The 27,750-nt window shown below is 39.9% G+C and overlaps 1 protein-coding gene across 3 annotated transcripts in view; it reads left to right on the top strand.

Annotated features, from left to right (window-relative positions):
• The window catches only part of LOC108719851 (MAGUK p55 subfamily member 7), a 216,991-nt gene that overhangs the window by 134,788 nt on the left and 54,453 nt on the right, over positions 1 to 27,750 (top strand). For 2 of the 3 annotated variants that reach the window (XM_041567396.1, XM_041567397.1), the window contains 8 exons: positions 2,053 to 2,184; positions 8,794 to 8,875; positions 10,439 to 10,524; positions 11,390 to 11,464; positions 12,828 to 13,024; positions 13,584 to 13,648; positions 24,098 to 24,118; positions 24,229 to 24,240. In XM_041567396.1, the coding sequence (XP_041423330.1) occupies positions 2,053 to 2,184; positions 8,794 to 8,875; positions 10,439 to 10,524; positions 11,390 to 11,464; positions 12,828 to 13,024; positions 13,584 to 13,648; positions 24,098 to 24,118; positions 24,229 to 24,240 (670 nt within the window). The remainder of the gene's footprint in view (positions 1 to 2,052; positions 2,185 to 8,793; positions 8,876 to 10,438; positions 10,525 to 11,389; positions 11,465 to 12,827; positions 13,025 to 13,583; positions 13,649 to 24,097; positions 24,119 to 24,228; positions 24,241 to 27,750) is intronic. The other variant, XM_018269077.2, reaches the window with a different exon arrangement.

Consider the following 27,750-nt stretch of genomic DNA (forward strand, 5'->3'; position numbering starts at 1 on the left):
ACCTTCCTACTGGGATGCATTCCATCGGCAGCCCGCACATCATCAGCCAACGATTTTCTCCTGCTCATTCGTTTGCTTTGTGTTCAATGGGAAGTTCCATTGCGTGGACTCCTTTTGACACACAATGGAAAGTGTCTCATGTAACAGGGAAAAGATGGATGAGCCGATATCATTTAATTGCTCGTATGAAAAGGCGCTGGGCTCAGATTACAGCAGAGAAGGGGGGGGGAGAGGAGCAAACTGAGCATGCTCATGCCCTGGGCAAGGAGTTTAAGCTGAAAACAGGAAGTCTGATACAGAAGCCCATGTGTACACAATAGAAGGAAAGAAATGCTGTGTTTCTTTTGACAGAGGACTCAGAGCAACATTACTTTGAGAGTTTACTGGTGTATTTATATAGAGCTTTCGGATAAGGTTTACTTAGTTGTAACCTTTCCTTCTACTTTAAAGGATCAGTAACACCAACAAATTGTATTACATTAATTAATAACATTTATTAACTGTTGGGGTATATGCTATCTACCAGTGGGCACTGTGCATACTGTAGGCCCAATACCACGTTTCATGTGTTATAAATTTAAAGACATGCACAGTATCTCACTTCAGACATTAATTTGTGCAAAATCACCAATAACAATATAAATAGCATTTAATCATTGAAAAATTCACATGAAAACCTTCCCCATATCACACCACCCGTCTGCATCCCTCAGGTCAGCCACTCCCTCCTAACGCGTTTCCTGCTATTGGGCACTTAATCAGATTAAAATATAATGCACTGTTGTGTTGCACTGAAAACGGGGTTTGTTTGCTTTACCAACTCTACTATTGTTTACTGTATATAAACAAGCTGCTGTGTAGCCGTGGGGGCAGCCATTCAAGCTGGAAAAGCAGAAAAGGCACAGGGTTCACAGCTGATAACAGATAAGCTCTGTAGTATACAATTTGATTCTACATAGCTTATCTGTTATCTACTGTGTATCCTGTGCTTGAATGGCTGCCCCCATGGCTACACAGCAGCTTGTTTATATAAACTATAGTAGTACTTATCTGTTATCTACTGTGTATCCTGTGCTTGAATGGCTGCCCCCATGGCTACACAGCAGCTTGTTTATATAAACTATAGTAGAGTTTCTGAAGCAAACACATCAGTTTTTCCAGTGCAGGGCAACACTATTATTCATTACTTAAAAACATTTACATTTTTTGACATTACTGTTCCTTTAAGATTGAACTAGATGAGAAATAATTTATGCAGCAGCCTTATGCCATGTGTTCTAATTGTTTGCCTGGTGTTTTGCTGGTAAGATGGCACAAGGAGGTTCTTTTCCCACTTGGAATTCTGACTCTGTAGAGCCCTGTTGCATATTGATTGCACAACTTATTCCAGGTTAAATGATTTTGCACTGTTTGGCATAGGTAATGTTTTCCAGAAAGTAGATATACCCAGAGTGTAAGACACTCACTCTGCCAAGCACCAATCACATGCTGAGAAAAGAGGACAAGACACTTGCAATATGTAGCAGCACTACAAATGCCTGGGAAACCTTCAAAACATCAAATAAATTTTTTTTTTTGCCCTACACATGTGCCCACTGTATAGTTAAGGTGCCATGAGTCAGGAAATGTAGGGGGGGAAGGAGGGGAGCCCCAAAAAATGTTTCTATATTTTTCAGCCTATCACCCATAATATAGAAAAAACGCCAGCGTTTTTTGGGACTTAGAAAAAATTTGAACTTTTTTTGAAGCAATCCCTATCTACTCTATTGCGCTTCGCCTGGTCTGAGGTGGCGAAGGAAGTCTAGCGTAAAAGGTAGCGTTCAGTACACTGCGCGCGTTAGTGAATTTGCGTAGTTACGTCCGTAGCAAAAATTCGCCAGGCGTAAGGGTGCGAAGTAACACTAGCGAATTTACGCCAGCGTTCGTTAGTGAATTCGCGAAGTAACGAAAATGCCCAACGCTAGCGAATTGACGCTAGCGTTAGGCGCTTTTGCGCATAGTGAATTTGGGTCATTGACTCTAAAACAGTAACCAAATATGATATGGTTTCAGGCTCTTCTCTCGGTGCATGACACAGTGGCCCAGAAGAGCTATGACCCTGTGCTTCCTCCCATGCCTGATGACATTGATGACGATGAAGACTCGGTGAAAATCATTCGCCTGGTAAAGAACAGAGAGCCACTGGTAAGATTTATAAGCAATTATCCCATTTGACAGCAGTTTTTCTCCAAATACAGTCTGCTAGTGATGCCTGTGCTGGAATTGCCTTTAGAAAGCATAACGACCCCAGAACGCAGGTAGAATGCTTAAAAGGGATTAATTACCCTGTGTTTATTAGTGCAAAGCCAAACAACAACGAGCTCCTTTATCAGGTGAGTCTTTATGCTTTCTATGTATGGTGGCCATCCTCCTAAACTCTGCAGCACTGCGGTTAAGCAGAGGCCAGATGTGCATGTGTTTAACTTTAAGTACGTTGGAATTCCCAGTGCCATTTTTAAACATATTGTAAGAGTCCTATTTCTCCTCTCCAAGGGTATAAACTCTCATTTATACAATTATAGTTGGCCAAGTGTGCACTGATTTGGTTTTTGGCCAATTTTCACCTTCAGATCCCGTTGTAATGCAGCTGGGCTGTCTAATGTAAATATCCCATCTTCTCCAAAGTTTACATTGTGCCACTGAAATCCAACCCAACAATTAACGGAAAAAAATCCCCCTGCAGTTTGCTTAATTGTGTGACCCAGTTGTTGCCTTAAAACATTGTGACTGATGTGAATAGTGTGTGAGCTCTGTAAAGTGGTATGGAATTAAAAAAAAAAAAAGAAGATGTTACAGGAATAATAACACCAAAATATGAAAGTGTTTAAAAGGAATGAAAATGTAATGTATTGTTGCCCTGCCCTGGTAAAACTGGTGTGTTTGCTTCAGAAACTCTACTATAGTTTATATAAACAAGCTGCTGTGTAGCCATGGGGCAGCCATTCAAGCACAGGATACACAGTAGATAACAGATAAGTACTACTATAGTTTATATAAACAAGCTGCTGTGTAGCCATGGGGGCAGCCATTCAAGCACAGGATACACAGTAGATAACAGAAAAGTATTCAAAGCTGAAAAAGAGAAAAGGCACAGGATACACATCAGATAACAGATAAACTAGTATACAATGGTATTCTTCAGAACTATCTCGTTTAAATAAACTATAGTAGTACTTATCTGTTATTTACTGTGTATCCTGTGCTTGAATGGCTGCCCCATCGCTACACAGAAGCTTGTTTATATAAACTATATTAGTACTTATCTGTTATCTACTGTGTATCCTGTGCTTGAATGGCTGCCCCCATGGCTACACAGCAGCTTGTTTATATAAACTATAGTAGTACTTATCTGTTATCTACTTTGTATCCTGTGCTTGAATGGCTGCCCCCATGGCTACACAGCAGCTTGTTTATATAAACTATAGTAGTACTTATCTGTTATCTACTGTGTATCCTGTGCTTGAATGGCTGCCCCATGGCTATACAGCAGCTTGTTTATATAAACTATAGTAGTTTTTCTGATACAAAACACGTCCGTTGTACCAGTGCAGGGCAACACTTCATTATATTTCCATTCCTTTAATTGTTTGGTGTTACTGTTCCTTAGCTTCTCACAGGAACAGCCCTTGGTCAGGGGTAAATGTACAACCTGATAAGAATTAAAATAAATAAATGAATGCAAATACCCAAAACATATTGAATTGTGCTTTAATATCAATAACATACTTCATGCTGTTACCATGATTTAGTTACAATTAACGTATTAAATGACATGATTTATCATGGTAATTATAAAAGCTTTGAGGATGCCTACGGAGTGTAGTAGGTGTATTGTGCTAAGATATCCCTCAGTGGAATCTGTTCTCCTTTGAATGATCCTCAGTGGAAAGATGATAGTTGCAGTGGGATATCTGGAAAATAAGCAGTGCAAAATCCAGGCTGTGCCTTACAAACATAAAGCAAATGCAATGGCCGGCGGGGGGTTTATTTTCTTCCTCCCTCGACCTGTTTGGTGCCGAGAAGAACTGCAGCGCGTCCCACTGCGAAGGTGTTAAAGAAATAACTGTTGGTTAATCGCTGTTCTGTATGTGTGTGTTTTTTATTGCCCTGCAAATATCCTGGAAATCTTATACGTGTTATGTAGAATATTTGTTTTCGTCAGGAGGAAGTGAGAAGAGATGTCTGCAAAGTCACTTTTTGAGAGCCGTAATGTTGTGCACAGATGAATAACGGCAGCGCTTCTGTGATTCATACAGTGAGAGCCTGTCTCTAGATAGACATCTCTGGCGGAACCAAGGCGGCCCACACCAAAAAAAAAAAGGGGGAGCCTTGGTATTTATGGAGTTTTGCAAGCTCCGGGGTATAGTTAAATCTTGTTCACACCAAGACCACGCAAAGCGTGTTATTTTAATAAAAAAGCTTATTTACATTTTTTCCCCAACGTGTAAATCCAGTTCAGTATTACTGTGACAAATCCTAAACCTGAGTTATAGTTTGCCGCCAGTTTAAAATAAAAAACAAATAAAAAAAAAGGAGGTCGGACCTTAATAGGAAGGTGAGAGATGTGAATAAAATAATAGAACCGCTTCTTTCAGTAGATTCTTTACTTCCTCTGTAATACAAATGATGGGATTGGGGAAGGCTTAAATAATGCAATTCCTGTGCAACATATTAACTATAATTAATTAACTATAGCTAAACAATAAACGAAAGCCTTTTCCATCTGTAGAAAAATCGACAGAGCAATACCATATCCATAAACCTCTTAAAGGAGAAGTCAACCCCTACGTGAAAAAATCCCTCCCCTGTGTAGGCCCTCCTCCCCCGGCCTACCTGCCCCCCCCCAAACTTGTTATTTACCCCTCCATGCAGGTCCTCTCCCGCTGAGTTCGCAGCAGCCATCTTCTCCCAAGCGCTCTTCTTCTTGGATTCAGCTGCGTTTCTGGCGCATGCGCAGTAGGAGGCATTTGCTGGTGCGGATCTACTGCGCATGCGCCGAAAGGCACGAAGTTTCCGAAAAAATAAATCTGGGACTTTGGGGCGCACGCGCAGATTGAGGCATTTGCCGGTGCGGATCTACTGCGCATGCGCCAACAAGTTGGGGGCATTTGCCCAGGGGGGGCAGGTAGGCCGAAGGGAGGGGGGCCTACATAGGGGAGAGACTTTTGCACGTAGGGGTTGACTTCTCCTTTAAAGCTACTGAGCCAGTTTGTCCCCAATAGGTTAGCTACAATAGTGCATGCTAGAAAGCAGTATGGATGCACCGAATCCAGGATTCGGTTCAGGATTCAGACAGGATTTGGCCTTTATCAGCAGAATTCGGATTCGGCCGAATCCTTGTTCCTGGGCAAACCAAATCCGAATCCTAATGTGCATATGTAAATTAGGGGCGGGTAGGGAAATCAAGTGACTTTTCGTCGAAAAAAAATCCACTTTTTCCTTTACTGTCCCTAATTTGCATATGCAAAATAGGATTCGGTTCGGTATTCGGCCGAATCTTTCACCAAGGATTTGGGGATTCGGCCGAATTCCAAATAGTGGATTCGGTGCATCCCAAGAAAGCAGTACAGATATGAGACCTGTTAGCCAGAATGCATGAGACCTGGGGCATTGTGGATAAGAGATCTTTCTATAATTTGGATCTTCATACTTTACGGGGGAGATTTACCAAGGTTTGAATGGTAAAATCAAATTGAAATTTTGGGGGGTTTTTTTGGTCAAAAAAAAATTTGAATTTAAAACCACCAACTCGAATTTGAATATGAGATTTATCACAACTCGACCCTGGAAACAATTCTAATTCAACTATTATCCTCCCAAAACCTGCCAAGGTTTTACGGGGGAGAATTACCAAGGTTTAAATGGTAAAATCAAATTTGAATTTTCAAATTTTTGGGGTTTTTTTTGGTCAAAACTAACAAATGTCATTTTAAAACCACCAACTCGAATTTGAATATGAGATTTAACTCAACTCTAATTCGACTATTCTCCACCCAAAACCTGCCAAGTTCATGTAGAAGTCAATGGCAGAGGTCCCTTGAACTATTTGAAGATGTTAATAGTAGTGATGAGCCAATTTTTTAGCCAAGTTTCGCTTCAAAAATGCGTAAAAAAAAATGTCACCCTTCAAAAAAAATTTGGACTTGTAAAAATTGATTTTTTTTTTCGGAAAAAACTTGATTTGAATTCAATTCGAGATTTCGGGTCAGACTATTCGAGCGAATTTTAGATGTTTGAATTCTTTCATAAATAACATACCATTAGAATTGTGAATAATGAATTTATTTGAGGTTTAAAAAATTCACATTACACATCACATTTGACCTTTGATAAATAACCCCTACGTCTACCAGAAAATCATGTAAACATTAAATAAACTCAATAGGCTAGTTTTGCCTCCAATAAGGATTAATTATATCTTAGTTGGGATCAAGTACAAGTTACTGTTTTATTATTACAGAGAAAAAGGAAATAATTGAAAAATTTTGGATAAAATGGAATTTATAGGAGACAGCCTATCGTAATTCGGAGCATTCTGGATAACGGTTTTCCAGATAATGGATCCCATACCTGTATTTATTCTTTGGAATGCTTTATCATACTTGAGTAAACAGTTCTAGAAGCTCTCTCTGTTTGTTTAGGATATCAGCTGCCATATTAGCTCTCCCTGCACGCACATAGCTCTGGACTCAGATTACATAAGGGAGGGGAGAAGGGATAGAGGAGCAAACTGAGCATGCTCAAGCCCAAGCCCTGGAAGTTTAAGCTGAAAACAGGAAGTCTGATACAGAAGCCCATGTGTACACAATAGAAGGAAAGAAATGCTGTGTTTCTTTTGACAGAGGACTCAGAGCAGCATTACTTTGAGAGTTTACTGGTATATTTATATAGACCTTTCTGATAAAGCTTACTTAATGTTAGCCTTTCCTTCTCTTTTAAGAAACCAATTTCCATTTAAATTCAATTAAATTAAAGGGGTTATTCACCTTTGAGTTATCTGTTAGTATGATGCATAGAGTGATATTCTGAGACAATTTGCAATTGGTTTTCATTTTTTATTATTTGTGGTTTTTGAGTTATTTAGCTTTTGTTTAGCAGCTCTCCAGTTTTAGCAATTTTAGCAGTCTGGTTGCCAGGGTCCAAATTACCCTAGCAAAAGAGAATATGAATAGGAGAATCCTGAATAGAAAGATGATTAATAAAAAGAAGCAATAACAATAAGGGGCATATTTATCAATGGTTGAAATTCGAATTCAAAAAGATCAACCGAAATTAAGTTGAAGTTTTTTTTTGTCGAATAGGTCAATTTTCGTCAGAATTCTAATCATATGAATCGAAGGAATAGCTCATTCGATCGCATTTGATTCAAAGTTTTTCCCCAAAAAACCTTCAATTCTTCAAAGTCTACCAATTGACTCCAAATTGGTTCTAGGAGGTCCCCCATAGGCTCAAACAGCAATTCGGCAGGTTTTAGATGGCAAATGGTCGAAGTCGAATTTTTAAAGAGACAGTACATGATAAATTTAGATTTTCGAATTTTCGATTTTTTTTTGTCAAATTCAAATAAAATTTGGACTGTTCCCTAGTCGAAGTACACAAAAAAACAGCTCGAAATTAGAATTTTTTTTAATCGAAAATTCACCTCGACCTTTGATAAATCTGACCCTAAATGTGTAGCTTATGTGTTGGGCGGGTTCAGATCGATTTCCGACTTTTTGCAGGTCTCAAGCGGGTTCGGGTTGAGCTCTTTTTTATGCTCTCCCCACCCACAACCTTACTGTAGAGGCTTCTGTTTCTGGCAGCCACTCTTTATAGATGCTACGCCCCGCCCTCTTTCGTGACATCATGTGGTGCAGGTGCAGGTCTATAGATAGAAGTGATAGTAGCGGGTTGGGTGTGGGTTAGGAGCAGGCAAGTACCCACCTTCACATCACTGTAACTATTTGTTTTTTTTAGATGGGGACAGTGACCCCTATTTGAAAGTGGAAAGAGTCAGAAGAAGAAAGAAAATAATTAACAAAAACTAATAATAATATAATGGATAATAATACTAATAATTGAATAATAAAATAATAACAAATAAATAATTAACAAAAACGAATAATAATATAATTAATACTAATAATTGAATAATAAAATAATAATTAACAAATAAATAATTAACAAAAACAAATAATAATATAATGAATAATAATACTATAATAATAATTGAATAATAAAATAATAATTAACAAATAAATAATTAACAAAAACGAATAATAATATAATGAATAATAATACTGCTAATAATAATAATTGAATATTAAAATAATAATAAACAAACAAATAATTAACAAAAACGAATAATATAATGAATAATAATAATAATTAGAATAATTGAATAATAACAAATAATTAACAAAATCTAATAATAATATAATGAATAATAATAATTTAATAAAATAATAAAAATAATAATATAATAAATAATTAAAACCACCCCTTTAAAACCTGAAATTCTGCTCTTTTAGTGATCCTGCCCCATCACTTTGGTCCAGTCGCTGGAGTTAGGCACAAGGAGGCTATCGAGTGAACTGCCTCAGGCTACTGCAAGCTTAGATGCACCTAGGGTTAAGGGTAGTGCTGTCCAACTAGTGATTGAGACAATTATCTAATATATCACGGTATAGAAAGGCAGATTATATTATTATTGCAATTGAAATAATCTAAATGAGGGTGTTATTTAGCTAATATTTTTGTATCTTTATATTATAGGGTGCTACTATTAAAAAAGACGAGAATACGGGTGCAATCATTGTAGCCAGGATAATGAGAGGCGGAGCTGCAGACAGAAGTGGTAAGTTTGTTTTTGGACTGAAGAATTAAATAATAACCCTTGTAAGTTTCATTACATAAACAGTTATAAGATCTATTATCCAAAATGCTGGGTTTTCCAGACAAAGGATCTTTCCATAATTTAGATCACCAGCAGTTAAAATCATGTAAACATTAAACAATACGATTGTTTTGCCTCCAATAAGCATTAATTATATTTTAGTTCAAGTACAGGTATGGTATCCATTATCCTGAAACCTGTTATCCAGAAAGCTTCGAATTATGGAAAGACCGTCTCCCATAGACTCCATTATAATCATATACTCCAACATTTTTAAAACAATTTCCTTTTTCTCTGTAATAATAAAACAGTAGCTTGTACTTGATCCAAACTAAGATATAATTAATCCTTATTGGAGGCAAAACCAGCCTATTGGGTTTATTTAATGTTTACATGATTTTTAGTAGACTGAAGACAGGAAGATCCAAATTACAGAAAGATCTGTTATCCAGAAACCCTCAAGTCCCGAGAATTCTGGATAACAGATCGTACAAGATACTGCAGTGGCGGAACTACCGGGGGAGCAGGGGGTGCGAGCGGGCCAGGGCCCGCACCCCCTCAGGGCCCCCCGGCAGTCCGTTCGCCATGGAAACTCGGCCAAATGCGGCCGTATGGTCACGGCCGTATGGTCTGCGCGTCACGCACCAGGGCCCGTCCCCCTCAACGAACGCTACTGAGATACTGTTTTGTGATTACAGAGAAAGAGGAAATCATTAATTAAAAATCAGAATTATTTGCTTAAAATGGAGTCTATGTGAGATAGCTAGGGTTGCCATCTGCCCGTTTTTAACCCGGACAGCCCGTTTTTTTTTGCAGGGCTGCCCTGGTCAAAACTGCCCGGTATTACAAATTAGGAAAACCGGGCAGGATTTCCTAAACTCGGCGGGCCAGCCAGCAGTTGCCCCGCCCCTGATGTCCCGGCCCCACCCCCGCTGCGTCATGGTCACGCACCCTGCCCAGATTCCATAGCCCGAAAAGGTAGCAACCCTAGAGATGGCCTTCCAGCGTGTTTCCGGATAAGGGATCCCATATCTGAACTATGTTATTCTATGGCAGCCGTGAATTATCTTTTAATATGTGATATGCAGTTGTTATTAAGGGTTTTTCTACTTGATTGTCGGGGTCACTGACCCCAGAAAACATAATTATCCTGCAGCTAGGTTTATTAGCTTATTATTATTTTTATCATTTTGTTCTATACATTCCTCCTCTTATTCCTCTGTCCATTTGAGTCGCTGGCTGACTGCTGTGGTTAATGAGACCCTCGCAACCAGATAACTGTTTAAATTCTGGAGAGCTGAAAAACAAACAGTTAATTCTGTAGAAAGAAGAAGCATCTACACAACATTGCTGTGAACCATGAACTTTCAGATTTTTGCAGTTTTACCAACCGTATATGGGAAACCATCACATCAGACAATGGGATTTTGCCGTCCCCTGAATTTGAATGGCTCTGGCTGAAATGTATCTAATGTAATTAAACATGTTTACAAGTGACCCATTTTACTATTTTACTTCAACCAGGACTAATCCATGTTGGGGATGAACTGAGGGAAGTGAATGGCATAAGCGTGGAGGATAAGAAACCAGAAGAAATCATTCATATTTTGGTAACATAGTGAATTTTTATATTTCCTGCAGTCAATGTAATGTGTATTAAAGAGAGCAATAGGGAACCACTACATTGTCAGATACACGTCTTAGGGCTTCTTTTCATCTACTGGTGTGAAAATGTTCTATAATAAACTGCAGTTTGACATTAGATTAATCTTGTGTTTAGACATTGTTTAAATGTTGTCGAAGCAAAGCTACATCTGGTCTAAGGGTGACCAATCATCTACGTCTCTCTGATGGGCCAAACCATTGAAGAGCAAATGAAGGGGTCGTACACAGTGTGGCCACCTTTTCATGGGCAAAAATGTTTAGAAGAGCAGGAAGAGGAACTCTGGCTCCCCTTCACTTAGGGTTGCTCTCCGGTTTTGACCTGGGCAGCCTGGTTTTTGGAAGCGATGTTCTGGTCAAAACTGCCTGCCCGGTTTTCCAAAATAGGAAACCTAGCAAGATTTCCAGAGATTGACGCAGCGATCACGGCTGATTGCAATGTTATAACTCCTCCCCTGGCGTTACCTCCCCATGCTCAAAATGTCATCAACCTGCCCATTGATGTCACCTGTGGAATTGAGCGATGCCAAAGGCGTCACCCTTCCTTCACTTTCCAACATGGTGCACCAGCAGGTTACATTTCCCAACCTCCCAACTGTCCAGTATTGTTTCGTACAATTTTATCTCTGTAAAATGAATTTTTTTTTAAATAAATAAATTTATAGCACTTTCATTTTCCATATTTTTAAACTGGTGATGCAAATCTTGTGATGAAGTCATAACATTGCCTTTATTAGGGGGGATAAATGGGTGTGCTAGTAACTATCATGCAGATTTCCTTACGCATGGAGTTTTCTCCTCCCAATATTGCAGGCGCAGTCCCAAGGTGCAATTACATTTAAAATCATACCTGGTATCAAAGAGGAGCCAACGAACAATGACGGAAAGGTAGGTGCTTGCACTGGGTATTCAATGTAGAAATATTGGCATACAATGTGTTGTGTTGCTCTGTGTTTGTGACTTGGAGTGTGCATATGTATAATTTGTTAGTAAAGCTGGCCATAGACGCAAAGATCTCATCGTATGAATTGAGGATTCGTACGATGTTCGGACCGTGTGTGGAGAGTCCCGACATTTTTCGTCGGGTGGAGATCGTTTGGTCGATCGGACAGGTTAGAAAATTTCTGTCGGCTGCCGATAATATCTCTGCGTGTATTGCCGATCGTACGATTTTCAGTGGGAGACTGTCACTAGCTTTGGTTGGACATAGATATCGTACGATTGCTGTCAGGGGCAGAACATCAGCTGATATGTTCTTACTACTTCTGAATGGTAAGACTTTGATCTTTATGGTTAGTGGCAGGTCGGGAGATGGGAAAGTCGATCGTACGTAGATTCGTACGATCGGATCTTTGCGTCTGCGCCAGCTTTAGGCATGTGAGTCGGAGAACACATAAGATGTGAGCTGTGTATATAAAGGTGGCCATACACTATAAGATCTGCTCGTTTGGCAAGGTCACCAAACGAACAGATTTTAACCTGATATGCCCACTAACGGCGATATCGGGTGAATCCGAACGTTCGGCTCTGGGGCTGAATGATTGGATTACAATGCTACAAATGGGAGCCGACGGGTCGCAGGACCACATCAACTAGCCGATGCGGTCGTGGATCGTTAAAAGAAATAGACTTGACCGATCGATATCTGCCTGATTTTTGGCCTGATATAGATCGGGAGGACCCGTCGGGAGCCCCCACACATGGGCAGATAAGCTGCCAAATCAGTCTAAAGGACCGATATCAGCAGTTTTAATCTGCTGTGTATGGCCACCTTTACTTGGACACCTATTCTGTAGATCAGTTTACTGATTTGTGACTTGAATACCAGAATCTGTAGATAAACTGAGTATTTGTCTGGCTGGGACACCACTTAAGGTAGACGATCGCTAAACGATTGGATCTCTCCCCGATATGGCCACATTGAAGTGTGCGATATCGAGCCGATACGGGCGGTCAGATCACGGGACTGCATAGACGCACAGATGCGGCCGAGATCCAATGGGATTTTTTAACCTGCCCGATTGAGATCTGCCTGACTTTCGGGCAGATATCGATTGGGGAAGCCCATCGGATGGCCCAACACACGAGCCAATAACCTGCCGATTATTGGCTTTTATTATAGGCCTTTAGTCCATAGATACAGGGCAATGTGTCTTGTACTGTGTTGGGTGACTGATGCTATAGATATAGGGCATGTGCTGTGCTGTCTGTGAACACCGTAAATCTAAAGCATGATGGTCTTATCTTGCAGATGTTTGTTAAAGTCCTCTTTGACTACTACCCTAATGAGGATAAAGCTATTCCTTGTAAAGAAGCTGGGCTTTCGTTCAGAAAGGGAGATATCCTTCAGATCATGAGCCAGGATGATGCAACCTGGTGGCAAGCCAAACACGAAGGTGATGCCAATCCCAGAGCAGGCTTGATCCCTTCAAAGCAATTCCAGGAGAGGTTAGCTATGAAACTCTCTCTCTTCCTTCTCTTTGCCTTTTCACTCCTAGTAAGCTGGGCTGTATTTCACCATACTGTAGGTAGCTTACCGATCTTTTCACAAATAACAGGGTCATGACCGCCTCGAAATGAACTTAAAAACCCCTTTTCACAAATATTTCAGACTTCCTTGCCTGTCTGGCCAAAAAAAGAATAATGACAGAAAATGATAGTTCTTGTTCTGATCCAGATTGGAAGAGGACCATATGGAAAATAGCACATCAGTATCTCAATCTGCATTGAAGTGCTCTGCAGAAATAAGTATTGTAACATTTTTTGGACCAGTTACAAAAGAAAAAGAGAAAAAAAAAAAGAAATCTGCTGCTTTTATTTGTATTGAAGCTTGGATAGATTAGATGCTGCTTTAGTTTTGAGTTTTCTTCCAGGGGCTTTTAAAAAAATAAATAAATAAATAAATAAAAATAACAGAAGTCGCAATATGTGTTTCATAAAAATATCTAATCCTGTAATGGAAATGTTGGATTTCGTTGGCCTTTATCTACCCTTCTTTCACCTGCAGGAGATTTGCGCTCAGAAAACCTGTAGTGTCGAACCAGCCGCAGAAAGTCCCCAACAGAAAATCATGTAAGTCTATTAATCACGGATAGAAAAGATCAGACTGAAAAGGTTTTTTTTTGCCCTAAGCAATAGTCTGGAATTGTGCTTTTTCTCTTTTTACGGGTGTGTTTCTGTAAAATATCACTATGTAAGGGGACGTTGGAGACTGAAAAGACATTATATCACTCCTTGTAGAAAGTTCTCTTGTATTAATCATAGGGTATACTCTTCTTTATATACCAGGTGCTATGTCTTGGGCTTTATCATAAATATTATTAGATGATTGGAAGTGGCTTCTTTTCTATAGGGAAGTAATGGCAGTGCCAGATACAAAATATATCTATGCCCATTGACAAAAAATCAACTCAGACCAACTTCTTTTTATACCAGCGCCTGTCCCGCCCATCTCTGACATCACCAAAGGGGGTGTGGTGGGCAGGCATGCGCATATAAATAGAAGCCAGCATAGTAGGGTCGCAGACTGGGAGAAAGGAAAGAAGAGCTCAACCCAACCGCGACTCAAGTGGGCAAATTTACTAACCTACGAAAATTCGCAGGGACTGCTTCGCTCACATCGCAACACTTCGCCAGGTGTAGATTCGCCAGGACAACGCTAATTCACTAAAATCCGAAGTTGCGTCCAGGTCGCCGAACGCTGGCAAAGTTGCGCTAACGTTACTGCGGCAAGCAAAATGAAGTTGCACTAGCGTTGCCTCATTTGCATACGGGGGAAATTAAATGGACGTATATGTTGCAGCAAATACATTACACTACACAAGCCCAGGAAACCTTAATAAAATAAAATAAAGTTGTTATATTGCTCTACACATGAGCCCAGTGTATAGTTTAGGTGCCATATGTTAGGAAATGTAGGGGGAAGCCGGGTACCCCCAAAAAAATGTACGATCTTTTGCAGCCTAACACCCTGAAAAATGAAAAGTCGCCAGCATTTTTTGGGACTTAGAAAAATTTTCAACTATTTTTTGAGGAAGTCCTATCTACTCTATTGCACTTCGCCTGGTCTGAGGTGGCGAAGGCAAGTCTGGCTCAAGAGGTAACATTCAGTTAAATCCGCATCTTGGTGAATTAACGTAGTTACGTCCATTTGCGTGAGCGCAAATTTTCCAGGCGTTAGGGAGCGAATTACCGATAGAGTCTATCTCCTTCGCTAGCGAAGTTACGCAAGCGACCGTTAGTAAATCGGCGAAGTACCGAAATGACGTCACACTGGCAAATATATGCTAGTGTTAGTCACGTCGCCCTTTAGTAAATCAGCCCCAGGGTTTCAGGCCAGCCCACACATCACTACTGCCCATATCTTCTGGAAACACTTTCTGCATTGTAGCTCCTGCTTTCACTAATCAGTTGTTTGTCATCAGTATTCTAAATTTAGTGGATGAAAGAACTAACTCCTGACTGTGCTGTGAATTATTGGACCAGGAAAACAGCCACTTTGTTAGTAATCATGGGGTAATATCAGAAAAGGTCTAGTAACCTGTTAGATATTTACTTTCCAATGTTTAAATGTTAACCCACCGACTGGTTGCTATGGGTTAGTAGACCCAGTTCAGACTTACTTTGCATGCTTTTCTTGCATTACCCTGTTGCACTGAGAAATTCTGGGAAATATGTGGCATTGAGGAATACGTGAACTGAATTAGGTGAAAAACCTAATTGTAGTTATTGTAGTAACTGGAGTCAGCGAGTTGGAAGTTCCAAACCATTGACACATTTAAGAATCAGTTTCTTTGACCACAGACATCACGGACACATGCTCCTTCACATAAAGTTGGTCATAGGTGGACTGATATTAGATGCTGAGTTGGCATTTTAGTGTTCTTGTTTGGGGGGTCTCCCAATGGCCGGCATTCTACTAGAAATCTAGTGGCATAATGTGGGAGAACGGCATTGGTGTATTGATGCTGTCTTGATGGGTGCCTATAGAGCCTCAGTATGAAGTGTAGCCAAGAAATTTCGGTCAACCGCACACCGACACCACCATTCCTGAAATAATAACCTGGTGCACAATGATAGAGGCATCCGGCCACCTCACAATGTCATAGAAAAGAATTTCACCGGCACACAGGATTTTAGGCTGCAGGCCAAGCCCTTGCAATTTTTTAATGCAGTGCAGGTGCAACGTTTCGGGGCTTGCCCTGCAGCCTAAAATCCTGTGTGCCGGCGAAATTCTTTTCTCAGTATGAAGTGGTCATTGGTAGGGATGCACCGAATCCAGGATTCGGTTCGGGATTCGGCCAGGATTCAGCCTTTTTCAGCAGAATTCAGATTAGGCTGCCCATCTAAACCGAATCCTAATTTGCATATGCAAATTAGGGGAGGGTGGGAAATTGTGTGACTTTGCCACAAAACAAGGAAGTAAAATTAGGATTCGGGTTTGGTATTTGGCTGAACCTTTCGATAAGGATTCAGGGTTTTCAGCCGAATCCAAAATAGTGGATTCGGTGCATCCCTAGTCATTGGCCCCTTGGCCAAGAATCAGATCAACATGATTTGGCCCAACACATGGGAGACCACACTGGGCAAAGACTTACTAATTTCATGTGGTCTCGATGTGTACGTCTACCTTAAAGGAAAACTATACCCCCAAAATGAACACTTAAGCAACAGATTTTTGTTTATATCATATTAAGTGGCATATTAAAGAATCTTAGCAAACTGGAATATATATTTAAGTAAATATTGACCTTCTACATCTCTTGTCTTGAGCCATCATTTTTTGATGGTCTGTGTGCTGCCTCAGAGATCACCTGACCAGAAATACTGCAGCTCTAACTGTAACAGGAAGAAGTGTTGAAGCAAAAGACAGAACTCTGTCTGTTAATTGGCTCATGTGACCTAACACGTATGATTTGTTGGTATGTTTGTGTGCACTGTGAATCGTATGATCCTAGGGGGCGGCCCTTATTTTTTTTTATTTTCTATTTAGGATTACCCAATGACACATACTACTAAAAAAGTATATTATTATGAAAATGGTTTATTTACATGAAGCAGGGTTTTACATATGAGCTGTTTTATGCAGAGTTTTATAGACCTACATTGTTTGGAGGGGTATAGTTTTCCTTTAATTCATTTTCTACAGCCATTTTGATCCTCCAGTTATGGAACCTATTATCCAGAATGCTCAGGACCTAGGGTTTTCCAGATAACGGATCTTTCCGTAATTTCGATCTTTATTTCTTAAGTCTACTAGAAAATCATGTAAAGATTAAATAAACCCAATAAGTTGGTTTTGCTTCCGAAAAGGATTAATTATATATTAGTTGGGATCAAGTACAAGATACTGTTTTATTATTACAGAGAAAAAGGAAATCATTTTTTAAAATTTGGATTATTAGATTACAATGGAGTCTATGGGAGATGGCCTTTCCATAATTCGGAGCTTTCTGGGTAAGGGGTTTACAGATAACAGATCCTATACCTGTATTATTAGTCTGAAACTCTCAGCAGGAGTTGTTGGCAGCAGTTGAAAAATATTAGGTTGAAAAGATTTATTATTGCAATATAAAATATAAAAACTCCCCTACACTGTAAGAGGCAGATAAAACAAATCACCTTTAAAGGATCAGTAACATCAATTTTTTTTATTAAAAAATTTGTTAGTGTAGAACGGGAAAAAAAACCGACATATTAAACTTTTAAATTGTTATGTCTTTAATAAGAAATAACTTACCGAAACTCTGCTTCCGCTCCTCTTCAGAAAAGGCGACACGGCGACTATCCATCATGCGGCGCTCGATTTATCCTCCCTGGCTATCTCCTATAAGGAAAGCAGGGAGGAGAAATAGAGTGCCGCACGATGGATCGGCTTTTCCAAAGAGGAGCGCAAGCGGAGTTTCGGTAAGTTATTTCTTAATAAAGACTTAGCAATTTTAAAGTTTAATATGTCTTTGTGTTTTTGTTTTTTGTTTTTTGTTCTGCAGCACTAACGAATTTTTTAATAAAAATAATTGATGTTACTGGTGCTTTAAAACTTGGAATATCAAGCATCCAGTTGCTTTGAAACTACATCTCCCAGAATCCCCTGGCAGTGAAATAAAGTTGTATATATATATATAGTTATATATATATATTTTCTACCATTTTTTAGTTCCAGGCCGTCCGGGGATACTGAGTTGTAGATCAGGAGCATTCTGAGGTTAGAATACTTACTGGCTCACTTTAACCATTACATTTTTATGTTATTTTTCCTTCGGTGATCTGGACATATTTTCTGTCAGTGAAGCTTACGCAGAGCGTGCTTAAATAGGCTTACAATGTGCAGCTTGTTAAATAAGCCTACTACATACAGAGGGGCTTTGACCTACCAGTGTGAACTCCAATATATATTTATATAGGCTGAACATTTTTATAGAATGCAGATTGTTAGCATTTTTCTTCTGTCTCAGTGTCCAGCCTTTTTACATTAACTGTACTTTGGAGCCTAAATCATGTATCTATTTTTATTCACGATGTTGGAAATCTGCAAAGTATTACAGAAGAAGCCTGACTTCAATTCAGGTTCTAAAGATGTCCATATGGCTGAATTCTATTTAGTATTGTGTAGTATTGAATCTGCACCTACTTGTATATGGAATGTATTCAGGGTACATATCAGGAAAAGGCATCGAGCTTTGCTCTTTGTAATAGGATTTATAATGGCAGACTACAGGGGGGGGCAGAGTGCTAAGTGCAATAAAACAGGCACTAACCCCTATGGTTTTTTGGTTTTTTTTGCACCCTGCTCTTTTTCAAATGTTTCAGAATGGATCAAACCAGGTATATGTAGAGCAGGCACTCAAATAAGGCAATCTTCCCACCAGACGGATAAAATCAAGTAAAGATTTTATTTATGTCACAGCAGCCTTACGCGTTTCACTTAAGGGTTCAAGCACAGATTCGGGGAGACTTAATCGCCTGGCAACTAATTGCCTCTTCTGTGGGGCGACAATCTCCCTGAACTGCCTTCACCCTGCCTGTCGCATCCGTGAACTTTATGTTCACGGATGAATTTTGAATTTTGTTCTTAAATGCAAATTAGGCTTTGGATTCAAAGCAGCGGGTGGCCTGAATATTTTGTGGAATATTTGGGATTTAACCAGATCCAAAAAAAGATAGATTTGCTGTCTCGTAATTTAGCTCTAGCACACAGATAGCAGTAAGATGGAGTGAAAACCCTTCCATTTCAAGCCTTGTCCTAATTCCATGCAAAACACTAGCTACAAAACTTTCCCTTTTCTGAGAATAATCTAAAACGCACATATTAAAATAAATATTTTCTTTCCAGTGGAATTTACACCAGCATCTGTTTTAGGTATTTTGCCTTAATTTATTTTGCCCTTTTGGTTCTGAACAAGCTCGTGAAAGCGAATCCTGCACCAGTATTACATGAGCCTGGTGAACTTCTACCATATACATGATGTTTATATGGCAGGATCCAAGCAAAGGGGGGGAAAAAAGAGTCATTAAAAAAAAACTATGGAATTTCATATCCATATTAAAAAATAGAATTTCCACTATTAAACGTCCAAAGTAAAACTAGAGCTTGAGCCTGATATTTCAGAGGTATCCCGCCCGCTAATGTTATTATGAGAACTGAAAACTTGTGCACTGTGCAGTCCAGTGTCTGTATCAGAAAACTGTCTAGTTGGAAAGCAGGCTTAAAGGGACACTGTCATGGGAAAAAACATTTTTCCAAAATAAATCAGTTAATAGTGCTGCTCCAGCAGAATTCTGCACGGAACCCCATTTCTCAAAAGAGCAAACAGATATTTTTATATTCAATTTTTAAATCTGACATGGGGCTAGACATATTGTCAATTTCCCAGCTGCCCCCAGTCATGTGACTTGTGCCTGCACTTTAGGAGAGAAATGCTTTCTTGCAGGCTGCTGTTTTTCCTTCTCAATATAATTGAATGTGTCTCAGTGAGACATGGGTTTTTACTATTTAGTGCTGTTCTTAGATCTACCAGGCAGCTGTTATCTTGTGTTTGGGAGCTGTTATCTGGTTACCTTCCCATTGTTCTTTTGTTTGGCTGCTGGGGGGAAAAAGGGAGGGGGTGATATCACTCTAACTTGCAGTACAGCAGTAAAGAGTGATTGAAGTGTATCAGAGCACAAGTCACATGACCTGGGGAAGCTGGGAAATTTAAAATATGTCTAGCCCCATGTCAGATTTCAAAACTGAATATAAAAAAATCTGTTTGCTCTTTTGAGAAATGAATTTCAGTGCAGAATTCTGCTGGTGCAGCACTATTAACTGATTCATTTTGGAAAAAAAAAATTTCCCATGACAGTATCCCTTTAAAAACACTTTGTAATGTTCCAACGTTATGTACAGTATATCTCAGATAGTGTTTATATATTTTGTTTTTAATTACCGGTGTAGTATGTGACTCTTGAAAAGCCTGCCCAGAACCCATTTCATGACTAATGCTGGCCATTCAGTGGAAGTTCTGCCCATTTTGAGTGGGCTCAGAACAAGCTGATCACTGTAAGTAGGCCATATTGAGCCCAACAGTTGGATCACATTAGTGGGCTCTCTGCAGACCCAGCGGTAGAGACCCTCATCTATTGAACCCTGGGATACTCAAGAAGGGGTATTTTTACCCTTCACAAATCCTATTTTAATCAAAGAGGCACAGCATGGCCACTACAACGCCCAATAAGCTTCTTATAAGACTCTTTCAAGAGCGTCCAAGTAAAACAAAAAAGTTGCTTCTTCTATGAACAATAATGTAATTTACAGTTGTCCAGATCTTTATTGTCACGTGACTTTAAAAGTTCAGATTCGGTTCAACTAAATGCTAATGACATTGGCTGAACAAGCAAGCTTTTTGCAGGATATGGATACAACAGAATGCTGAACCGAATCCGGCTCATGCTTTCTGCTAGCCAAATCCCTTGTCGGGCTTTAATTCTCTAAACCAGATTAAAAGCCCACATCATCAAAATGGAAACAAACTGTTTTTATATGAAGATCTGATACCAAACTTGTACATGACATAACTCACGGGATCCTGGTCGTTTCTTAGAATAATTCTAAAATGCAGACTTCATGTTTTTACAAGAGGTGAATGAAAACTTTGGTTTTTATAGTAGAGCCCTTTCAAGGTCTAATAAGGATAAAATATGACTTATTTCATACATTTTTATCTGTGCAGCTGTTTTTGTTTTAAAGGAAGCCGATGTAAACTGATCTAAACAACCACCCACTTAGGCCCCGTTTTAGCATTGCTTAACCGGTAACATCTTTAAAGCTGCTATGGCAATCTCCGTAATCTAAAATCAGTGTGCCGATTTTAATTAGCAGTGGCAGTTATTGCGAAGCCTGTTTTAGGGGCCCCTTGGAGGTACTTGCTGCAGTTCTGTTTCCACAGAGGGAAATTGGATTAAGGTGATTGCACTACCACATAATGCAGTCATACTCCAGAGCTATGATCACTCATTGTCGAATCATCAAGGAGTTGGCGGAGGGCCCTTCCACATTGCGAGTGCCCTCCATCTGCAAAAGGATGAAGTCACTTATGAGAAACATATCGTGTTTGTTCATCCTTCCATGTGCACGGTGTAATCCTTTCTCCTATTACTGGAGATGCTAAAGTGACAGGATGTTGGCTGAATTAAATAGACATTTGCTCCAATTAAGATCATGTCCAGGAATGCTCCCTTTATAATGTATTTGCTGATAGAATATGCTTAATGTATATTACCTTGTTTTTTTCCATTCTTAGCCCATAGCTTTACCCCTTTTACCAACCTTTTACCTTCATTTCACTGTACTGCACTTACGTTGGAAACCATAGATTTTTTTGGTGTCAAAACTCACAAATTCGAATTTAAAAGCACAAATTTGAATATGAGATTTATCACACCTCGACCACGGAAACAGTTCTAATTCGAACTTTCGTCACCTAAAACAAATACATGGCACCTCTTTCCCAAGTTGCCATGCAAAAAATGGGCAGTTTTATCAAAATGATTTGATTCCCTGATCAAATTTGCCTTTATAGAACTTATATGCGATGTTTATGATCAAAACCTTATCACCTACTTTGTGCCTACATTTTTTTTATGTTGCTTTTGTGTATGTATCACAATAATATTCACAGAATCACAGGACATAGGTAGTGATTAGATTAATTCCTAAAGGCCAAGTTTGCCTTCGGCTGTTGGTTTGTTAAACCCAAAATAACTATATTACTATGTAACTAAGTTTTAAAAATGACCAATATAACAGATGTTCTAGCAGCACTTTAACCTTTAAAGCTTAAATTAGCTGCAATATACAGTATATAAGTCTATAATAATGTTCCTGAAGAAACCTACGCTTATAGAAGAAAAAATTATCTAAGGATTTGTCCACACGAACAGATTGGGGGAGACTTAGTCGCCTGGCGACAATCTCCCCGAATTGCCTTAGCGTGTCTTCCCGTCCGCTATAATGAAAAGTCACCTGCGATAAAGCACACACAGCACTTCGTTTTCCGAAGTCGCCCGAAGTTTCCTCGTGAGCACTGTTTCCCCAAAGCGCTGCGTGTGCTTTAGCGCAGGCGACTTTTCATTATAGCGGACGGGAAGACACACTAAGGGTAAGGCCAGACGAGGAGATTCGGGGAGATTTTGTCGCCTGGCACTTATCGCCACGTCTTTTGCGCGACTATCTCCCCGAACTGCCTCAGCGTCTTTTCCCCATAGGCTACAGTGCAAAATCGCCTGCGCTAATGCACACGCGGCGATGCGTTTTCAATAGTCGCCCAAAGTTGCCTCACTATTGAAAACGCATCGCCGCATGTGCATTAGCGCAGTCGATTTTGCACTGTAGCCTATGGGGAAAAGAGGTTGAGGCAGTTCGGGGAGATAGTCGCCCAGAAGAAGACGTGATTAGTCGCCAGGCGACTACAAGAGGAAACTTCAAGCGATTTTGGGAGACTAGAGCTACACATGGGTTTTACCACCAGCGATTCACATTATTAGCGATGGGAAAGCTTTTTACTGGAGAGTGCAGGAGATAAGTTGCCCAGAGAAGCAGCGATTTATCGTTAGCGATTAATCTCCTGGTGTGTCACTGCCCTTATCGAGAATGCTGGGGATGTGGGGTTTTCCAGATAAGGGGTGTTTATTTTGCATCACATCAGAGCTGTTTTGACTCATTTAACTCAATAGAGGAAGAGGGGAAAAAATGTGGCTTATTTAATATCTAAATTACGGTTAAGGTATTTAACATATGAAGATCCAAATAAGGGAAAGATTCATTGTCTGGGAAATATCAGGTCCCAAGCATTCTGGATAATGGATCCTGTATCTATATTGCATTTCAGGAACTATATTCTATATTCAGCCAGCACCTCCTGCAAATGAGCCAACTAGAATCGGAATCCGCTTTTCTTTTGTGGTTAGGGGTAGGGTGGGAGAGGGGGTTTTATCTGTTGATCAATTACAAAGCTGATGTTTTTATTACATAAGTCTAGTCTAAGTCATAGGGGGCTGATTCTCGGCCTGTATATAAAAAAATTTCTACAGAATATATTAATATATTAGTGTGCAACATATTGGGCCAGATTCAGTTCAGTGAGAAATAGTTATGTCATGGTTTATCATATGAAAACCCAAGGGCAAGATTCCGTTTATCGGAGAAAAAACGTTTCTCCTCATTCACTTATAGTTTTATTCCTATAGACTTCAATAGAGTTTTCACATGATAGAAAGTCAGATAAGTTTTTCTGAATTGAATTGCATCTCAAATTGAATCTCTTCTGTGAGTTTTCACACGCTAAACCTTTTTCTCACTCAGTTGAATCTGGCCCATTGTGTCCGTAGAAAATCTCTTACTCCAATAGGTAAGGGCAGAGACATACGCTCAGATTCGGGGAGAGTTAGTCGCCTGGTGATAAAGTGCCTCTTGTTCATGGTGACTAATTTCCCCAAACTGCCTCCCGCCGCAACAGGATGGCACTCGTTTTACTAAGTCGCCCGAAGCTTCCTCATGAGGCGACTTCGGAAAGCAAAGCGCACCTTCATTTTCCGAAGTCGTCTGAAGTTTTCTCATGAGGCAACACCTGAGACGACTTGGGAAAATGAGGCGCACTGATTGCCATCCCGCCGGCGATTTACATTGTAGCCAGTAGGCGGTAGTTCCAGGAGATTAGTCGCCCCGAACAAGAGGAGATTTGTCGCTGGCCAAATCTGAGTGTGTGTCTCTACCCTAAGTATATCTTCTGAGTTACTATATTTCTTATGCCGACATTCACCATGGACTTCATTACGTGCGTTTTCGATGGTGAGTTGAGTTTATGGGAAATTCTACAGCCCAGGTGAGCCGTGTGGCAACCCCCATTCCTTTTAAAATAATATAGAAATGTCTTTTTCCATAATGTTTGCAATCTGTGCCTACTGACTCCTATCATGCCTCATTCTTTTTATTACTCTGAATTTAAAAAAATATATATATATCTTTTTCTTTTTGGCTGTTCTAAGATGAGGAAACGGTTGAGTATGGTAGGTGGATATTTTTAATCAAAATGTAACTTTTCCCCCTCCCCGCAATGTATTTTTTCTTCTTGAACATCTAATCATTTCCTTTCCCTTTCTTCTATTTTGCTGCTCAGAGGAAATTGAAGGTACACGTACAAACGTTTCTTTGCTTTGCCAAGTAGTTGTATTTAGACAACATGTGTTCAGCGTTTAACCGAATGCGGTTTTAGAACACGCTTAGAAAACAATTGTTATAGACTTTCCATACTTCCTTTACTAAAGAGAATATCGTTGTCTTTATACTGTCGTTATGCTTTGGTATGTGCAATAACATTTATGTCTGCAAAAAAAAAGGAAAATGAAATTCATCTATTTTGGCCTTTTGGGGGTATTATACTGTGTTCTATGTACGTCTGGTTCCCTTTATAGTATTGTAGTCTGCATTTCTGTATGCTTCATGTGTACGAGTTATTCATTGGGAAGCTTACCAGAAGTGCTCGATGCTTACTCAATGATAGACATCAAACAGACGGGGCAAGAAAATAATCATCAAATCAAAGGAAAATGGCTTTTCTTTAACTAAGTTACAGTTTTGTCTGGGGTTTTGCTTTTATTGCAGACTTTCCTCATTTTGGTTTTGTTCTGCTTTAATTGAGCTACAGCATGTCTTAAGGGAAATCAAGCTGAAGCCGCAACCATTGCTTTGCAATCTTGTGTTTGTCTACTGCTCGAAGGACAGAGCACTTCCATGTTTATTCCATGTTATTCAAGTTTGGGTTGTTCAGCTTTTAAATTTTGTAGCATACAAGGCGTTGTGATCACTGATACTGTGAAGCAAGTGGGGGGCACCAAGCACCTAAATCCATAGAGCCAGGGCTGGATTTACATAGTGGGCACCCCTAGGCCCACTGCTGTTCGTCGCCCCTGTCCCCTCCCCTTTATTTGTGCAAATTTTCATCATCAATGGGGATTGGCGCATAGGACATGTTAAAAATTGTATCTCCAGCGCATTCCCAGTGTTTTTGAACCAATGCGGGTGTGGTTGGGCAGCATGCCACCCCCCTAAAATTCTGCCGCCCTAGGCCTGGGCCTAGATGGCCTTTCCACAAATCTGCGTAGAGCATTTAAATGCCCATACTGGGTATATTTCCACATATGTTCTCTGATGGTGCTGCTAGTTGGAACCACCTGCCACTGCTTTTGAGGTGTACAGAAGGTCTTATTGGTAATCATAAAAAGAGGACGATTGCCCTTGGTCACTAATTCCAGACCACCTTCATTGAGCGTTGAGCAGTGCATTTCCAGACATCAGTTTTAGACTAAAGACCACATATTTAGTAGGAAGTGACCAATGGTTAGCCAGATGCTCCAGTGACTGTTACCCAGTAGCAGTGATCAGATTGCTGTGTATGTTCCAATTATTAACTCCAGACATATTAAGATGGCCAAACGCGCAGAGAACCGCTCGTTTGGCGATCTCGCCAAACGAGCGGATCTCTCCCCCATACCCACATTGAGGTGTGCGATATTGGGTTGATCCTATCATGGGCCCTAGGGCTCAATGATCGGACCATAAAGCTGCCAATACAGGTTGTTGGACCGCAGGATCGCATTTATGAACAGATGCAGGCGTGATCCGACGGGATTTTTAACCCTGTCTAATCTACATCTGACCAATTTTCGACCAGATATCGATCAGGGAAGCCTGTCAAAGGGCCACATGCAAGGGCTGAAAAACTGCCAACTCGGCCCGTGTTAAAACGAATATAAACAGTTGTCTCTTATTTGCCATGTATTTCAATGCTCATAGTGCTCCTGTGGCCACTTTCCTTTTTTCACTGCATTAATTGCCACGGGGTTTGTTAAAGGGCACCTATCACAGCCAAAATCAAACACATATTAACAATCTGACCAGTACAAGCTAAACACGTTTAATCAAACTACATGTATAGTTTTTTGAAAAAACTGCAGGTTTTAAAAGAATGCCTTTGGAAATGGGTGTTGGTCTGGGCAGTTTCTCTCTCTTAAAAGCTGCAAGCGGGGGAGGATTAATCTCATGGAACCAATGCTGGGGTCTAGGTTATCTCTCCCCTTTGAAAGCTAATGGCGGGGGAGGACTAAGCCCTATGATGAAAACCAATGCCTAGGTTGGGAGACCTTATTTTTCAGGTAATGCTCTTATGCCGGGAGGCTTTAGCATTTGAAATTATGATCAGAGGTAAATAGTTAGGGACCGCCATATGGGTTTTACCTTGACGTGGTATGGTGGCTTATCAATCTTATGATCATAATTTTGTAACTAAAAAACCCCCTGTCTTTGTAAATACATGCATCTGCATAGATTACTGATATGACAGGGGACCAGGGAATGTGCATTGATCAATTTTTCTTCTTTTTTTCTATGTCTGTAGTTAATTTGGCCAGATCAGTAGCACTTCCAATGTATTTTAGTACATTTTTATTTAGCCATGGAGTGCTCTCACAATTTTTCCTTTTTGTAGGTTTTAAAAGAATCCCTTACTTTGTCAAATGGGTTCTTTCACTGAGGGAGGCCATACTGTGACTATAACAGAGACTCTAATATTCAGATTTCAGGAGCATGCTCAGATTGTAACACTGCTTAGAGTATTCTACCCAGAATGCCTTGTTTAAGTAAACTCCTCCACTAGAAGTATCAGGAGATTTCCCTATCTTGTCCCCTGCTGGTAAAGTCATTATGCAAATGAAGGGCACACACTAACTTCCAGCAGGTGGCAGCACTACTGAACAGCAGCTAACACACAGGTTTGGCTGATTTGAAAATAGCTTAGAAGGGTTGATAAGAAACAAGGAATTTCAACTGAGCATGTGCGAGATTTCAGAGCTGCTGTTGGCTGGGAAGATATAGGTAGGAGGAGCCAGTGAAATCCAAGATGTCTGCCTCAGCTAGAACTGCAGTGGAGATAGGGGAGATCTTGCAGAAGGAATAGTGAGCTGATCATTTACATTATACAAACAATTCTTACTGTTTTAAAAATCAGATTTCTTGAACTTTCACATAGTGTATTTACTTAGTAAATGATTTTGGTCATGATTGGTGCCGTTTAAAAAGCATTGGGGTAACTAAAAGTTTCTCACTGAGCATATTTTTGCACCTGGGCAGTAACCGATGGCAACAAGTAACCTTTTTTTACTTTAATTTTTCTATTATTTTTTTGCAATCTTCTATTTTTCAGATGACTTTAAAAAAATATGATTGCTATGGGTTACCGCCCAGATGCCATGTGACATTTGAATATGTGAACTTTGGGGATTGTTTTTGAAAGGATTTGGTATTTGTCCCAGTTAAAAAAATATGGATTTGATAAATCCATAAAAATCCCAAATACCCCTTTAAAAAATCAGGCATTTTAAAACACTCACAAACCAACCCAAATCCTGACATGCCTCCGGTCTTTTCAAACCCCACACTCTTGGATTAGCACCCTGCATTTTTGACTTGAGATTGACCCACTTGAACAGGGATAACAGCGACTTTAAATATTTACACAGGCTTTATTTTTAGCCATGCTAATACATTATTTTGGCATTACTATGACTCAGTGGGCATTAAAGATGAAAAACAGATTTTTCTGTAACTCAATAACCTTTTTTTCTGCAGAGTCATATTCTGTGTA

Source organism: Xenopus laevis, chromosome 6S (assembly GCF_017654675.1).
Source record: "Xenopus laevis strain J_2021 chromosome 6S, Xenopus_laevis_v10.1, whole genome shotgun sequence".
Taxonomy (NCBI): Eukaryota; Metazoa; Chordata; class Amphibia; order Anura; family Pipidae; genus Xenopus; species Xenopus laevis.